Consider the following 19,107-nt stretch of genomic DNA (forward strand, 5'->3'; position numbering starts at 1 on the left):
TGCATCGGCAGGCGGACTCTCAACCACTGCGCCACCGGGGAAGCCCTCTTAAGAAGTTTTTAAACAATAAAAACATTATGCACCTATAAGCTCAATCTATAACCCAAAATATTCACAACAAATACTTTGTATATCAAATAGAATATAGCTCTGCAAATCAAAAGAAAATAAGATATGGGGAGGAAGAAAGCTTATTCTTGAGTAGAGTTGTGACAAAAAAAAGCATTACTGGCTTGAAAGTAAATAGCCATTTCTCTTTTTTCCCTGTCAGTAAAGCTGAAATAAATAGAAAGGCATGCTACGATTCTTTTAAAATGCCAGCATGAAACTCCTAATTGTATGAAAGGTACATGTGATGTTATAATTACAGTAAGTAGAATATAACGCATGTAGCAGCATACTAAAGTGGTTCTAGGACATGAAGCATTGTATACTTAGGGAGCATCAAACGTGTAATTTCAGGGCACCCTATCCCTTTTGGCTGACAGGCAGCAATTCTGCTTCATTTACTGGAGGGTCGATGTGCTGTGCCGTAACATCCCACAAAGAAAATCGGAAAGATTAAACGAAATAATTTTATTTCACCAAAAGAAGATGTGGCCTACTTTATTTTGCTATGGTAGGTGATTTTATAGACTTGTTTTTAGCTTCCCAACTGTTATGAAACCTTGTCTAACGTCAAAGATTCTTAGAAAAGATAGTATGACATGGAAAGAAAAGATGGGATTTGGCTCAATAAAGATAATAAACCTTGAGATACCTCAAAATCAACACTTACTCCCTTTTATTTCCTCATTGTAAAAGTTGCTACTGGTAACAGCAATCTTTCAAAACATCTCTAAATTGACAACTTTGCCTATTGAAAAGTTTCTTTCATGAACTTCAGCCAGTTTTTAGTTTGCAAACAGAAGGATGGGTAAACTGTATCAATCTATAGACAGTTTGTATTAACAGCATTCATTACACTTTATTGTATAATTATAGCAACCCACTACTGGCTTCTCTGCCAATATTTAATCCCCAAAGCTTCAATTCTAACTGACTTGTTTTTTTGTTTTGGGGTTTTTTTTTTGAGTAGTCATCATATAATGTTTTAGAAAGAGAAAAGGAGCCTGATCAATTGCTACAAATGGTTTACTTAGTTTCAAACTAAATCATGTAATTGAAATAGGTGTTTTCCAGATGGTTGTCACTTTTCATTTGAGGGAAAACACCAGTGACACTACCCGGGGACAGCTGAGCATCAGTAGACCTTAACTTACCAGCTGTAGCTTCACTTCCTGGTCTTTTTCTTTTTTCATTGTTTTGGTTCACAAGACAGATAAAGGGTGAAGATGAGAAGGTGTGTAAGATATTAAGGTACTGAAATACCACTGATAAATAAAGTAGGGTGTTTTCAAAGGTATCGACAGAGGACCTGAGTTACTATGACTGCAAAAGTACACACTCCTGAAAAAGATATCTCCTAGATGATCAGGACTCAGAGGAAAGCACAGGGAAAGAGAACATATAACTGCATACCAGTCCTTAGAAAAACACATCCCTGTGGGGCACTTGCTCTGCATTTGCTAGCAAATACTACAGGTGGCTCCTTCCCCCTCATACAACCAAATGGAAGCAATCAAACGTCTAACCGTAATGACCCTTATGCTAAGTGAAATAAGCCAGATAGAGAAAGATGAATACTGCATGGTATCATTTATATGTGGAATCTTAAAAAGAAAGAAAAAGAGGTTGAACTCATAGAGACAAAGTAGAAAAGTGATTGCCAGGATCTGAGCAGTGGAGGAAATAGGGAGAGGTTAGTAAAAGGGTACAAACTTTCACTTATAAGGTGAATAAGGTCTGAGGATATATTAGTTTTATATATATATATATATATATGTTATATAATATATATATTAGTAATATATATCATAATATATATTATATATTAGTATAACATGGTGCCTACAGTTGATAACACTGTATTGTATAATTGAAATTTGCTAAGACAGTAAAACTTAAATGTTCTCACACAAAAAAGGTAAATATGTGAGGTGATGGATATATTAATTAACTTGATGGGGGGAATCCTTTCAGAATGTATGGTTATATCAAATCATCACGTTGTACACTTCAAATACATTTTTTTTTGTCAATTCTACCTCAATAAAGCTGGGAAAAAATATAAGTCTAACCATAGAATCTTGTTCATATCTTAACACAGATGTTCGTTTTTGAAAACAAGTTTGAAAGGAACTGAAGTTGGCTAAAGCACTCAGAATTTCTATTTAGATTTTTTTTTTTTTTTTTTTTAGCAGTACACGGGCCTCTCACTGTTGTGGCCTCTCCCGTTGCGGAGCACAGGTTCCGGTCGCGCAGGCTCAGCAGCCATGGCTCACGGGCCCAGCCGCTCCGCGGCATGTGGGATCTTCCCGGACCGGGGCACGAACCCGTGTCCCCTGCATCGGCAGGCGGACCCTCAACCACTGCGCCACCAGGGAAGCCCTCTATTTAGATTTTAACCAGCCACCTTAAATCCAATTTTCACTCGCTGACTTGGTAAATGTAAGTATGTGCAAAGTTATATCTCATTTAATTAGCTAAATACTAATTAGCACTTAATTATTATTAGAAATAATTAGTGTTTCATTATTCTGTCCTAGTGATAATGCTGCCAGTCTCTGATCAGATCCCATCAGTAATATAATCATACCCAGCTGTCTGGGCCACTTAAGTATTTTCTCTTACTCCCTAGATTCTGTCTTATTCACTGTTTCCTTCACCAAACAGTTGCAAATTTACTGAATAAGAAATTTAGTCAATTTGTCTTAGAATCACCTGAAAATAAACCAAGTAAGCCTAAATTTTAAATTCATATTACTTCTAAATCATTTTGGCTACTCATTAGAAATTTATTCTAGGCAGTCCTCTAAAATATATTTGTTGAATGTCTATTGTATGCAAGGCATCAGGGAGGTTGCAAAAATAACTAAGACTTATCAAGGGGCTCTCTCTTTTCAGTAGAGAGGTGGCAGGTGGACGCATAAGTGTGACAGAAGTCAAAAGAAATCTAGAAATGACGTGCTCTAAGAGTTCAGAGAATGAGGCCAAACCTTCAGGCTGCAGTGTTCAGGAAGACTTTATTAAAGAAGCATATTATGGAATATTACAGCCAGGGGGACCTTAGAAAACACCCATTCCAATCCTATCATTTTATAGATAAGAAACAGAAAGAAAAGAAAAAAGACAAAGCCCTTTAAGGAGGATTAGCAATCTATCCAATATGACATACAGAGTTGAAAAATCTGCACAGGAAGATAGATCTCTGGGTTCCCAGCTTTCTGCTTTTCCACGACACCATACTGCCCTCTGAGATTGGAAGGATTTCAATAGGCAAAGATGGGAGAAAGAAGAGAGCACGCTGGTGACAATCAAAGGCTAAAATATAACACTGATAAGAAGGTATCTGGAAAACAGAGTGTTTATCTGAGGACATGAATTCCAGGGGAGAAATGAGACACAGGGCTGCAAGCGGAGTGGGATGAGACAATGGAAGACATCAAATGATAGCCTAAAAGACTTAGACTTTTTCACTAGCTAATTTCATGGACACAGGTAGCAGAAATTACTTATAAAATCTAAGACCATCAGTGTCTTAGAGGTTTATAATGAAAGGATAAAAAAGCTTTCTGCCATGAAAAACGCCAGCTAAGTGTAGCAAATTTATAATGAATACAATCTCCATTTTTCAATTTTTCTGTTTCTCCAAAGTGGAGGGTGTCAGACTAGGGGTAAAAGAAGGCAAGACACTGATCTGCTGACGACAGGCAGGGTTTGTGACAGCACTGACTGACAGACAACGTTTGTGTGAAGCCCCTGCCTCCTGCCTTGCACCTCCTGAGCATCTTTTGCAGGCTCTACCCAGAGGTTCCTTAGGCAACTCTACACAAGCCTGAAAACCAGTGGGATCTCCCACCCTCACCGGATGCTGGGGTTCCCCCATGTATGTGTAGAGAGGGAGCTGCTCTTCGCTCTACCCAATGCCTAGCCCTTTGTCCTAGTGTCTTGTTCTCGTCTTTGGGACTCGAAATAGACTAGAGGTAGCATACTGGATTTCACATCGACATTTGTATAGCACTCTAGAGTACTTTCAAAGCACTTTCATAGCCTCTTTTTAATTTATCATAAAGAAGAAGCAATCCTCTGCTCCACCTCAGCCCTCATCCTGTATAGCTCTCCCCAGCTCCCAGGGGTTAGAATGTTCTCCCTCTCTCTGGTTACTGGCTAGGCTCTAACTTTAACCTTTCAACCTAGACAACTCTTGTGAAACCCTGACTCTATTATCTAACTCAAATGTAAACCCTGCCTTTACCAGGAAACTCCTTCTGTATCCCACCCACTAAACCCCAAGGACATCAGTATCATCTAGGATATTTCAAAGCTGCTTGAACATCATAACTTGACCCCTAGGAGCCTTCCTTTTGAAAGCCTGCTCCTCAGCAAAAATTATTCCTCAAGCCCCAGCTCTGTGTATTCTTGGTCCTTTCTTTGCCTACTCTCTTGGTCTACTCTCTGGTCTGCAGCTGTTGAGATGCCAGCAGACTGTGTCTCAGGCAATTCAAATAACAACAGAAGACCTGAAAAAGACACACTGAGTATATCAGGGTTTAACGACTTATAAAAAGTTTGTGAGGTACTCTGGGCTATGAAGCCATCATTTTGCAAAGTGAGATGAGAGTCATCAGTTTTCAGAGTCAGATGAGAACTTGACCTCCTGGGCTTCAATATCAAGTACTGAATACTGGACTGTTAACTGATCTTCAGCCTCCCACTCTGGTACATAGACTCACCAGGACTTTTTAAATAGTGAAAAACGACCATGGATCAGCAATAAGCAACCTTAAAACAATTGTTAAAAAAAAAAAAAAAGACCATGAATACTTTATTGCTCACCCTTTAATTCTTGTTCAGAAAAAAATAAAACAGTATTAAAGTCCTTTTTAACAACAGTGACCCACAGATTTAATTCTAACTGAGCACTTATCATGAGCCAGGGACTGTGTGAAGTGCTTTCCATGCGTTATTTCATGTGACCCATACATTAGCCCGACAGCGTGCACGTGATTTGCATTCCTAGGTTAGATATCAGGAGACTGAGTCTTAGTAAGATTAGCAATTTGCCCAAAGTCACAGCCATCTATGAAAGAGTTGCAATTGGACCTCTAGCCAGCTAACATCCAAGCCTGTGAACTCAACCAGTAAACCACTCAATTGGCCCTTTTTTATTTTTTTTAAAAAAAATTTGTTTTGTAAGTTTGAGGGACTAAATAAAGAATATGTATTGTTTTAATAAGTTAAAAAACAAAAAGACCAAACTTCTTCTGAAAGCTTGTTATCCTTAATTTCAAACTAATTTAAGAAACCAAAGGTGCTGTTCATTATGAGTCTGTTAATTTCATTGAGGAAAATTATCAGAAGCCTCTAGATATAAAATGTCCATCCACTCCATCCATAAACACATTCAATATCTACTATGTAGCAGCAAGCACTGTGCCAGGAACTGAGGACACAGAGATGAGCAAGAGAACCATGGTCCCTGCCCTTGACGGGCATATAGACAAGTTGGGAAGACAGTCATTCTACATGTAAATACAGTAACACATGATGAGTGTGATGATGGAGAGATGGAAGGAAGTTATGTAGAAGCAGGAAAACCTAAAAGCTATGGACAAGGGAACATGTCCCGGAGTTAGAGAAAACGGGTGTGGGAAGGGAATGGGGAGTGCTCCAGGCAGAGAGAAGAGCATGCGCCAAGGACCAGAGGGGAGATAAGAACTGAAAGAGGGGGCTTCCCTGGTGGCGCAGTGGTTGAGAGTCCGCCTGCCGATGCAGGGGACGCGGGTTCATGCCCCGGTCCGGGAAGATCCCACATGCCGCGGAGCGGCTGGGCTCGAGAGCCATGGCTGCTGAGCCTGCGCGTCCGGAGCCTGTGCTCAAAAAAAAAAAAGAACTGAAAGAAGTTCTGAGTGGCTCAAGCTAACACCAAATGCAAGAAAGGAGGGGGCCAAGCCTACACCTAAGGGCGATGGGGAGCAAATTTAAGCAAAACAAAAGAGACTTAGATTTTATTTTCACAAGCATCAGTCTGGCTGCAGAGTGGAGAGTAGATCACAGTGGAAGTAAGGTTGGGGTGAAGCTATATTAGGAAAACACGGCTGTAATCCAGGCGATAGGTGATGACGAGCTGGGCTAGGGTGACAGACGTGGGAAAGAAAAGCATATACGTATAAGGTAATTCTAAGGTTTAGAAGGTAGAAGACCCTTGTTGTTTAATTCAACTAGTCATTTAACTGGGGAAAAAATCATTTCTAAAAACGTACTCCAACAAGGAAAAGAAACTTACTACTTTTAAACTGCTACTATCATTTATTCATTAGTACCTGAGTTCCAGCCATAACTCACCTGGTTCCCAACCAATAATAGGTGTTCTCCAAGAAGAAAGTCTTTGAGCATATCTTCCATCACTATCATGTGCTAGAGGAAAAACAACTAGAGGTTAATTGTGTTTTGCAAAATCAAGGTGAAATAAGAAAGTTAACTATAAAGATATCTTCATGGAAAGTAAAACATCTATTATAATAGACAATACTCAATTTGATTATGTAAAAAAATTAAAAGTAATGCTGTGGTTATAAATAAGTTATATAACCAACTTGGTCACTGATATTGAAAACCTGAAATGGTCCCCCTTAGCAAGACTCAACCACTGACCAATACGTATTTCAAAGAGTTTTTATGATTCAACTCAAATATCTTTCAGCTATTGTACTATGCAGTGTTGGCTTATAATTTAATATAATATTTAAATTAACACTAATGCAAATATACAAAGGCTTTCTAAAATAACTGGAGATTTCCATGGAACATTTTACATTGACTTCTTCTTAACCATTACCTTCAAAGTACATATAGCTTTAGAATTAAAAGTATATTATTCACTTTCATATTTTTAAATTCAAATCATGACACAACACAGTCAAAGAACAAGATTAAAGCTGTTCACAACAGGCACAGAGGAAATTACGTTGCTCTTTTGTATCTTGAAAAATAGGACAGTCATAAGTAGGTCACAAAGGCTCATCCGGGAGTTGAAGGGAGAACTATATCCCAGAACAGTTAATGTCCCTATTACTTTCTCTTGGTTTTCTGTATCAAAACAATAATGGTCTCGTAAGTACTTACTGTAGTTCTCTATTTGTAAAAAAGGCAAATTGACCTTTTCTATCTCACATATGCTGCAGATATTTTTCTAGTTTGCCACTCACTTTTCTCTTTTTAACTTGGCTTATGAATTTTTTGACATCTAGAATCTTTTCCTTTTTCTTGCCACATTAAGCAATGCTTCCCTTCAGAGTTTCTTTTTTAGAAAAATTGAGAAAGTTTTTTCCCTCCTTCAAGAACAGATGAGTATTCCTTAACGTTTATCTTGGTAATTTTAATTTTTTAAAACTGCTTGCAGATAAACCATGGAACTGGAGTTTTAACAAGGTCTGAAGTAGGGTGAGCAATTTTGTTCATTCTGGAATACTTTTTAGAATAAAAAGAGGTGTTATTAATATGCTGGAACAACAAATGTAAACAGGGACTATCTTAAGCAAATGAGGGAGGGTACATGGTTATCCTAGTTAAAGGGGAGCCCTGGAACATTCTTTTTTTTAATATAAATTTATTTACTTATTTATTTGTTTATTTATTTTTGGCTGCGTTGGGTCTTCGTCTCTGCGTGCGGGCTTTCTCTAGTTGCGGTGAGCGGGGGACTACTCCTCGTTGCCGTGCACGGGCTTCTCATTGCAGTGGCTTCTCTTGCCACGGAGCACGGGCTCCAGGTGCACAGGCCTCAGCAGCTGTGACGCACAGGCTTAGTTGCTCCATAGCACGTGGGATCTTCCCGGACCAGGGATCAAACCCGTGTCCCCTGCATTGGCAGGCAGATTCTCAACCATTGCACCACCAGGGAAGTCCCTAGAACATTCTTTTAATCTGGGTTCTAGTGATAATGTGGTCTGTAGACCTCGTCCTTCTAAGTAAGATGAAAAATCAGTGCCAATTTCCAGACAACATTAAGTTCTTCCAGAAATACCTGGGCTAATATGCATGAAGAACAGATAGGAAAGTTGGAATAAGCACCTAGAGAGCAGGTAAAAAAGCAATGTAAACACTGAAAAATAATCTAAACTATACTTGTTGTCTTCTTAACTTTTTCTCATGTCCTTCTACTTCATGCCCTCATTGCACCTAACTTATTCAAGTCAACAAACATTAGCTAAGGCTAAGGTCACGGCCTAAATAATTCTTTCCTTAACCTCTTGTCCCACTTGGTACATAGACAATTTCTTAAAAGTCTTCTCTCTGGGCTTCCCTGGTGGCGCAGTGGTTGAGAGTTCGCCTGCCGATGCAGGGGATGCGGGTTCGTGCCCTGGTCCGGGAAGATCCCACGTGCCACCAAGTGGCTAGGCCCGTGAGCCACGGCCGCTAAGCCTGCGCATCCGGAGCCTGTGCTCCGCAATGGGAGAGGCCACAACAGTGAGAAGCCCGCGTACCGCAAAAAAAAAAAAAAAAAAAGTCTTCTCTCCCAGTTGTCTCTCTCTCCTGATTCCCTCTTACCTCTCTAACACTTTCTCTCTGTGGTCTTTTGTATCTTCTTTAGGTAGCAGTTCCTTAAATATTGATTTTCTTCCTTCTTTTGTTCTCTTTCACTACCTTGTTACATGCTTTCCTGGGGGGTCACAGTATAGGGCAGAGTAGTTTCTGCCTACTTGTACGTGGGCACCCACCGGGCGAGGGAGGGCTATGTTCAGAGTTGGGGACCCACACATCAGCCCTCAACTAGTTACTTCTGACCCTGCTCTCCCTAAATCCTCTCATCCACTCCATGGCTTCAACCACCAACTTTACACTGATCTTCAACAGCAAGACTTTTCTTCTTGACTCCAGCCCCGTATTTCTGAGCAACTATCGAACTATGCTAGCTATTTCCCAGTCTCCTCGAACTCATCACATCCAAAACTTGACTCATTCCTTTCTCCTCAGCTTCATTCTTTATCCTGTACTTCTTATCCCAATTAATAGCATCATCTTCTACAACCCGAGCCTATCATCATCATCTTCTTGTCCATCTCAGTTGGCCCTTATCAAAAGTCAATTAAACACCAAGTCTAAGCTATTCAGCCACCTAAAAGTCCACTGTATCTATCCATTTCTATTCCATCCCCACAGCTTTCATCTAGGTTTTTATCATGTCTGGCCTAGATTTTTATCAGCCAATGTGGCATCTCTGACTTCAGTCTCTCCTTGAGTCAACGTGCTCTCCACAGTACTGACAGTCACTTCTCTGTTCACAATCATGTCACTTTTTTCCCCCCCAAATTCCTTAAATGACTCCTAATACCTTCAGAACAAGGGTCACTCCTTATTTTTTTGATGTAGTCTCAGTCTCATGCCCCATCACTCTCCTACTGTGTGTTCCAATCACGGGCACAATGTAGAATCTTTTTCTCTTCACTCTTCTGCTTACTTTTCCAGCAGACTATGTGCTCCGTAAGGAAGCCTTTTTGACTTTCATCCAACACAAAGTTCCATTGACTCTACCTACCTCCTACATAGCCCTGCAATGTGTCCCCTCCACTCTGTCCCCACTATCACTGCCTTTGTTCAGATCCTTCATAAGGTTCACCTGGACTATCGAAACAGCCTCCTAACTAGTCCCTCTCTGCCTTTGTTCCAACTCATAGACAACATTAAAGAATGAATGCAAAGTTAACAAAAGTAGAAATGTGCTTCCAAGTTTTCAACGGCTTCCTCACTTCTGAATAGCTTCCAAATTCCTCAGTTAGCAAGGTCCAGATAATCTGACCTTTTAACTCATCAGCCTCATCTCTTGTCACTCTTCCATTTGAATCTCAGCTCTGGACATGACAATTAATTAGATGTAGCTCCCTGAATAATCTACACTCTCACATAGCCACGTCTCTGCAAATGCTAGTGTCTCTGCCTGAGACTCTCTCTCCACGTTGCCTAGGGAACTCATTTTCCAGGATAATTGCAATCTGGGACCATCACCTCATCAATGCTACCACGGTAACCTGTGCGTACTTCCATCACGCTCTATAGTAACAGAATCTGGCAACTTGAGCCCTGGAACTGTGTGTGTGTGTGTGTGTGTGTGTGTGTGTGTGTGTGTGTGTGTGTGTGTGTGTGTGTGTGTGTGTGTGTGTGTGTGTGTGTGTGTGTGTGTGTGTGTGTGTGTGTGTGTGTGTGTGTGTGTGTGTTTTAATTACTGTATTAAGAAAGGCTTGACACATGGTAGATATTTTTTAAAAGTTTTTCAAATCTAAAGCTCATTAGGCTTAAGAAGCTATTAATCTCTCTTTCTTCCAATTTCTCCTCCTTACTACTGCAAGTGTTAAGGTGGCTTGACTGAGTTCTGGGGTTTTTTTCCCCTTCTCTTTTTTATCTCTATGCTGTTTGCTACATATGTTGTTTTAAATAAAAGTTATTACATTTTGGAACATCTTAAGCCTTTTTGTAGAGCTTTTAAGCTTTTTACGTAGTGCTATGATGTTTTATTACCACCTTCAAGCTTATTTCTTTTAGATGTTAGATGAAAATTCCTTGATAAGCCCATAAGATATTAAAGACGCAGTACTGCATTCTATTTGGGCTGGACTTGGTTTCTCTAAGGACAGTGCTACCAGTAATTCTCTGTCCTGTGTGAAATGTTTAGGTGAAGTCACATCTGGATCTCTGAGGACTGGAGCTGTTAGGGCACCGATCTATAATTCCTTCATGACAGATATAATAAAATAATACTCCTAATTATGAACATTCAAAATCTTTTTCCTTCTTTCAGGAATTCACTCAACGCATATTTATTCAACAGTCACTATGTGCCAGGCACTGTGCTATTTGCTAGAGACACAAAATTAAAATGAAAACAACAACAACAAGGCTTTATCTTAGTAGTGTGGAAAACATGTTTTAAAAAATCAATTACAACACGGTGTGGCAAGGGGACCACAGGGTATAGAACAAGATGGCATAGAAGCACCAAATACTCAAGAGGCACTGAAGACCACTGTTTCAAAGGTGAAGTGCAACATAAAACACAATAATAATATGCAATAATAATATATGCAACAAAAGCAAATTTAATCAAGCCACCATTCCTAGAATTGGTACAGCTACAATTTTTCATTAATGGTTAATTCATAATGCTTTATGAAGAGAAGGTACGTTTGGAGACAGGCTGCAGAAAATCCCTCAGGGCCACTGTGTAAAGTTCACAGCAGCCCTGCGGTCCTCAACGTCTATGTCACAAACACCATGGCAACAGACACTGTGTTCAAGGGTACAATGGCCCTCCCTGCTACTGAATTTCCTACATTTTTATACACTGGGAAGTCTTTTCAACCTTTGTTGCCATAGAGTTTTTCAAACTGTCACTTATGACAAAGTTTCCTGATTCTTATTTATTTATTTATTTATGGCTGCGTTGGGTCTTCGTTGCTGTGTGCGGGGGCTACTCTGAGTTGTGGTGTGCAGGCTTCTCATTGCGGTGGCTTCTCTTGTTGTGAAGCAGGGACTGTAGGTGTTCAGTCTACGGGCTTCAGTAGTTGTGGTTTGCGGGTTCTAGAGTGCAGGCTCAGTAGCTGTGGTGCACGGGCTTAGTTGCTCCGCAGCATGTGGGATCTTCCCGGACCAGAGATCGAACCCGTGTCCCCTGCATTGGCAGGCGGATTCTTAACCACTGTGCCACCAGAGACATCTCCCTGATTCTTTTTTCTTTATGCCTTTCTACTACATGAACAGAGTGTGATACCATAAATGCTTGAAAATATTACATTTTCCTTGCCATCATGTTTTTGTCTTTGACAGGCAAGATTCTTTATTCCTTTGTGTCTTATAAGTAACCTTATTTTCTGTTCATTTGTCCACTGCTTGTATAAGAGCATTAATGCTCTGGAAGAAAAATAAAACCAATATTAGTTAATGGCCCATAGAATGAAGAATATAAAACAAATTCAGGTTATGCCTTTTGCTATGTCATAGATAATTATAATCTGGACAGATTTCAAAAACATTTAATCAAGACTTTTCCTGAGAAAGAAGAATTTGCTGAGATACCGTTTATTGTTAACATAATGTAGAGATATACATTCTGTTACCCATTGAACAACAAATAGGATTGGGAAATGGCAGATAAAGAAATTCTTTAATTTACTTTAACTCTCTAATTCCTTAATATAGTGAAAATGGTAAGTAGAAGTTCTTCAAACATAATTTGTAAATGTAGGATTATTATTTACATGCAGAATAGTGACCAAATATTAGAGAAAATTTTAAGTATGGTTTTTATTATAAAATAAATACATAAGAACGTCACAGAAAATCTGGAAAAGAAAAAATCTTTTTATATTATGGGTAATTTTCTCTGGAAAAAATTCTTATTAAAGTGAACATCTATAAATTAGCTTTCTGGGTACACACTTATTTCTGTGTCTTAGTGGAAGCTCATAATTATTGGTTAGTTTACAAGTGGAAAATTATCTATCCTTCTTTCTTAAAAAAAGATAAGAAAAAGTAAAGACTAGAAAAATACTAGGCATTTTTGGGAAAAGGAAAGAAACGTGAGGAAAAGAATGCATAGGACACATCCCTTTTTGAATTACTTGAAATGATTTAACAGGAACGCAAAAGAGAAGATGAATATTAGTGCCTTTTGTTTTTCATTTAATAATATATTTATTTTATTTATTAAAGTATAGTTATGTCTGCATTTAAAATTTATTACTCTAATCATTGCAGCAACTCTTCCAATTCTCAAGTAACTCTGGGAAGAGTTTATAATTTTACAACGACTTAATAAAAGATGTTTTGACTGTCACCTCATTCTGCATCATCTGAATTGAACTGAGCAAATTACAAACATAAACATCAGTTTCACTTGAATTGGGGTTAATTACCACAATGTAAGAGGGGTATATCCACGAATGCAAAGTCCTGCTCTTACCTGGATGTTGTCATAGAACAGAACATCAGGCACTTTCATTTTCTCGTGGGCATTATAGATCGGTGCACTAACAGCTCCAATCCTCAGAGATCCAGATGTGACTTCACCTAAACATTTCACACAGGACAGAGAATTACTGGTAGCACTGTCCTCAGAGAAGCCAAGTCCAGCCCAAATAGAATGAGTACTGCATCTTTAATACCTTGTGGGCTCATCAAGGAATTTTCATCTAACATCTAAAAGAAATAAGCTTGAAGGTGGTAATAAAACATCATAGCACTACGTAAAAAGCTTAAAATCTCTACAAAAAGGCTTAAGATGTTCCAAAATGTAATAACTTTTATTTAAAACAACATATGTAGCAAACAGCATAGAGATAAAAAAGAGAAGGGGAAAAAAAACCCAGAACTCAGTCAAGCCACCTTTATGAGCTTGTTTGGTCAGAAACTCTAAAATACATACATTTGAAAGCTCTGAAGTACCTTGAATATAATTTTCTTAGGACCCACCCATTGAAAAACCCCATAGGAGAGTCCCCTAGAGCTCTAGCTAAAAATATAGATGAACCAACTGACCCCAGACCTCTCAAATTACTATTTTTAGGAATGGTCCAGGAGATCTGTACTTCCAAATATGCACCACAGGTGCTACAGTTATTCTGTGATAATCATTATTGTATTGTCCCCTATTTGCTTTAAACAGTTGGTCTAGGATAGAATATGAGCTCCTTGAAGCCAGGGAACTAAGTAATAAATTTATGTCAGGGTACATATCTCACATGTATTCCCTACAGAAAGGAGATACACATGCTCACTACCTGACATATTCCAAGGTCAATAATAATAACATAATAGTGGTAGTTGTTGTAGTAGTACTGACCATAATAGAAGCTATCATTTACTGAGGACCTTAGCTTCAGCTCACTGTTTTCTCATATAATTTCATGGAAATCTCTTAACAATAAGACAAGAATTATGAGGAAGCTAAGAAGAACATAAATTAAATAATTTGCTTAAAATCACCCAGCTAGTATGGGTAGAGCTAAAAACAGAACTTAGTAGAGTCCGATATTCTTTCTGCAATGTGGACTCTAACTAATATTCCATCCTGTGGAAATACCCGAGCAAGCAGACAGACAATTACAATGCCTTAGGCAACTGACCCATCTTTTTTTCCTCCTATTTCAAATAAGAAAATTGCTGTTTTTGTGCTAAAACATTTTGAAAGACAAGGAGAGAAAGCAACATTTGCATCTATGGAGTACCGTGAACAATTCTGAGCTAAAAATAATTACACTGTCACCCTGTTTAATCACTGCTGAGTGCTACACGTTTGCCAAAGCACAGTAGACCTCTCCCTCCAATATTTCTTTGCCATTTTCCTTCTATTCACAAGTTCTATAGGGAAGGAAAGCATGAACTGCTGTGCTGAGAATTTACTGTTTATTGACTACTTTCAGGTCTCTGAAATAGACCCAACATAAAACTGTAAAGGGAAAGACCAGGATTGCGTCAGTGAATTTACTGCATACTTGTATGTTGAGATGACACACGTGATTTCAGGTTCAAACAGCATTTGATACCATCTACAGTTTAGTTTATGGAGGATATCTATTCAGTACATTTAGTGCTTTAGGATGATTTAATTCACTCAACTAATGTTTATTGCTAAAATTTCAGGCTAGAAAAGGGAAATGAACTCAGAGAATGGTGATGCTAGTACTTCCCTGGGAGAAAGCTGGCTAGCTATCTCCTGAGAAATCTCATAGGATGGCATTATTTTGGTACATTTGTCAAGGCCTTCAGTCTGGTAGGCTCAAAACTTGATTTTATCATTATGACTGAGGGCAAACCTAACTCTCAGGAGAACATTAAAGACATATATTTTGATCTATACATAAATTCTGATATATAAAACCAGAACTGCAATATTACATTGCAGTGAAAACTGCAAATTTCATAGAGACTATATGATACACTTGTTGCCATATCAGCATTTTATATAGACGGAGCCTTGCGTGGAAAGCCAAATCCTCATCAGAAGGTTTTTTGGTGAAACTTATCCTCTGAACAAGGAGAATGAATTACATGAATTCTCTACAACAGAGATGATATTAAAACTGAATGGGACCAGATGAATCAAAAGTTGCTTAACTTAGGCTCCTTACCTCCTATGCAAGGCTTAGATGGGGACTGCTAACACTGGCCTGTTGCCAAGACTAAACAATCTATAGTCTGAATGATGCAGTCTTTCTTTGGATACGTTAAACCATTCAAGTAAGTAATGTTCTGAATCTCCAAATCCCAGAGTTACTCTGTCTCTTTGAGTTGGCTCTGCGTATCTGTACCCAGATCCATCAGTATGTTGAATTTATAATTTTACTCTAAAAGAGTCACCTATTTCCTTAACATCAAATTCTTATCTCGATGTAGCCCCGACTATTAAAAACATCTATAAAGAGAGCCACAATAAGTCTCCCCTTTAGAGAGTGATCACACATTGGATATTTTGATAAGACAGGTAATTACCCTCAAAAAACAGAGAACCTTTCATTGTGCTTTAAATGAAGAATAGGGTACTTTTACAGGAAGATCTAAACTTCCCCAAAACTCTAAATTACACTTATGGCTATCAAGAAGAAAAGTACCACAGAAGACAATACGGGTGGAAATGAAAGGAGGAAGAAGGCATGAAATGGGACTCTGAATATCAGTTTAGTCTACATCAACCTAGAACAGTTTCCAAAACATGACATGTAGGACACTGGTAGTCCCCAAAATGTAAATCTTGTGCAAAGAAAACAGATTGCTAGAACCTGTGGTGAAATATACATTTGGAATAAAAGGTAAAACAAAATTACATGTTTATTTACAGTAGGAATTCTCTGAGCCTTTAATATATTCATGTCAATTGCAACTCTTGGGGGAGGAACTATATCTGGTATCTGGAAACATTTTTTTTAAAATAAAAGATTCATTTTTTCAACGCAATACATAAAACAAGATGGGTAGAAACCAAAAACATTTTTAATTGAAATTAAAATAATAAACAATACAAATGCTTAATAAATACTATTTCACTTAAAAAAGAAACAAATCAAATACTTACATTTGTAATCCTCCAATTCTGGCTCCAGGTTATTGTCAGTACTTATTTCTATTGTAGCATCTGCCAGATTTTTCTCTAATGCTGACCTTGCAAGGCTTGGTAAAAATCTGGTGGGGTGGGAAGGATGGATTGATAAAGTCAAAGCTCTCTATGATTCCCAAATATCTTTTGACACTTAGACAGACAGACTCACTCACTCTCTCTCTTACTAATTATAACGAATTAAGGATGATCAGTCTTGATCTGTGAAAGCTAGATAATAAAATATTTCAGAATAAATATAAACTTCAAGTATGTGTGAAGATGAAGTATGTTTGTTGAATCACCTTTAATAAAGAAAACTAATGTGTAATTAGCAGTATGTGTTTATATACAACATTTTGCAGGACAAGAATGAAAAGAATTTGCTTTTTAAAATGGATTTAGTATACCTCATACATCTTATTTAACTGGCTATTCAAATTTTCTTAAATAGATAAGACAACCACAATTTAACCTACTTCAGATGGGCAATCAAAAATTCAGATTAGTGGAGGTGGATTAATGAGGTTTTCTTTATTTTCTAATAAAAATTATTAGATGACTTTAAGATTATTCAGCTTGATTTTTCCTTCCATTTAAAAAATATACCTGTTTATCTCTTCTATATGTATGTTGTCAAAACAACTATCTTGTGAGTGACAGAGGCATTCTATATTTACAATTCCATTGTATTAATATGACAGGCTTAGAACATGAAAACAGAGTTTCCCTCACACATAAATAAAGTTATATCTGGAATTTATGATCACAAGTGAGCCCACAGAACTACTTTTTAATCCATGGTTGCCTGTACTATATTACTATAAACTAACCCTATGTTTCAAATAAACATACTAAAACATACACTTCTAATTTAGGTTTTCCATAGCTCTAAATCTTTGGTGGTTCCCATAGCCTTGAGTATAAGCTTTAATAAAAGAGATGTTGGAAATCAGAAGAAAGCTGGAGTAGCAATTCTCATATGAGACAAAACAGACTTTAAAACAAAGACTATTACAAGAGACAAAGAAGGACACTACATAATGATCAAGGGATCAATCCAAGAAGAAGATATAACAATTGTAAATATTTATGCACCCAACATAGGAGCACCTCAATACATAAGGCAAATAATAACAGCCATAAAAGGGAAAATCAACAATAACACAATCATATTAGGGGACTTTAACACCCCACTTTCACCAATGGACAGATCATCCAAAATGAAAACAAATAAGGAAACGCAAGCTTTAAATGATACATTAAATAAGATGGACTTAATTGATACTTATAGTACATTCCATCCAAAAGCAACAGAATACACTCTCTTCTCAAGTGCTCATGGAACATTCTTCAGGATAGATTGTATCTTGGGTCACAAAACAAGCCTTGGTAAAATTAAGAAAATTGAAATCATATCAAGTATCTTTTCCGACCACAACGCTATGAGACTAGATATCAATTACAGGAAAAAGTCTGTAAAAACTACAAACACATGGAGGCTAAACAATACACTACTTAATAACCAAGAGATCACTGAAGAAATCAAAGAGGAAATCAAAAAATACCTAGAAACGAATGACAATGAAAACACGACGACCCAAAACCTATGGGATGCAGCAAAAGCAGTTCTAAGAGGGAAGTTTATAGCAATACAATTCTACCTTAAGAAACAAGAAACATCTCAAATAAACAACCTAACCTTACACCTAAAGCAATTAGAGAAAGAAGAGCAAAGAAACCCCAAAGTTAGCAGAAGGAAAGAAATCATAAAGATCAGATCAGAAATAAATGAAACGAAATGAAGGAAATGATAGCAAAGATCAGTAAAACTAAAAGCTAGTTCTTTGAGAAGATAAACAAAATTGATAAACCATTAGCCAGACTCATCAAGAAAAAAAGGGAGAAGACTCAAATCAATAGAATTAGAAATGAAAAAGGGGAGGTAACAAATGACACTGTAGAAATACAAAGGATCATGAGAGATTACTACAAGCAACTCTATGCCAATCAAATGGACAACCTGGAAGAAATGGAAAAATTCTTAGAAATGCACAACCTTCCAAGACTGAACCAGGAAGAAATAGAAAATATGAGCAGACTAATCACAAGCACTGATATTGAAACTGTGATTAAAAATCTTCCAACAAACAAAAGCCCAGGACCAGATGGCTTCACAGGCGAATTCTATCAAACATTTAGAGAAGAGCTAACACCTATCCTGCTCAAACTCTTCCAAAATATAGCAGAGGAAGGAGCACTCCCAAACTCATTCTACGAGGCAACCATCACCCTGATACCAAAACCAGACAAAGAAGCCACAATAAAAGAAAACTACAGACCAATATCACTGATGAACATAGATGCAAAAATCCTCAACAAAATATTAGCAAACAGAATCCAACAGCACATGAAAAGGATTATACACCATGATCAAGTGGGATTTATCCCAGGAATGCAAGGATTCTTCAATATACGCAAATCAGTCAATGTGATACACCATATTAACAAATTGAAGGAGAAAAACCATATGATCATCTCAACAGATGCAGAGAAAGCTTTTGACAAAATTCAACACCCATTTATGATAAAAACGCTCCAGAAAGTAGGCATAGAGCAAACTTACCTCAACATAATAAAGGCCATATATGACAAACCCACAGCAAACATCATCCTCAGTGGTGAAAAACTGAAACCATTTCCACCAAGATCACGAACAAGACAAGGTGGCCCACACTCACCACTACTATTCAACATAGTTTCAGAAGTTTTAGCCACAGCAATCAGAGAAGTAAAAGAAATAAAAGGAATCCAAATCGGAAAAGAAGAAGTAAAGCTGTCACTGTTTCCAGATGACATGATACTATACATAGAGAATCCTAAAGATGCTACCAGAAAACTACTAGAGCTAATCAATGAATTTG

General features: G+C 37.8%; 1 protein-coding gene across 7 annotated transcripts in view; it reads right to left on the reverse strand.

The window, feature by feature from the left end:
• VWA8 (von Willebrand factor A domain containing 8) overlaps positions 1–19,107 on the reverse strand; it is a 369,572-nt gene that overhangs the window by 200,189 nt on the left and 150,276 nt on the right. For all 7 annotated transcript variants that reach the window (XM_067713438.1, XM_067713439.1, XM_067713440.1 and 4 more), the window contains exons 18-20: positions 16,163–16,269; positions 13,055–13,161; positions 6,448–6,519 (exon numbers count right to left, since the gene is read on the reverse strand). In XM_067713438.1, the coding sequence (XP_067569539.1) occupies positions 6,448–6,519; positions 13,055–13,161; positions 16,163–16,269 (286 nt within the window). The remainder of the gene's footprint in view (positions 1–6,447; positions 6,520–13,054; positions 13,162–16,162; positions 16,270–19,107) is intronic.

This window comes from Pseudorca crassidens, chromosome 18 (genome assembly GCF_039906515.1).
Source record: "Pseudorca crassidens isolate mPseCra1 chromosome 18, mPseCra1.hap1, whole genome shotgun sequence".
Classification (NCBI taxonomy): Eukaryota; Metazoa; Chordata; class Mammalia; order Artiodactyla; family Delphinidae; genus Pseudorca; species Pseudorca crassidens.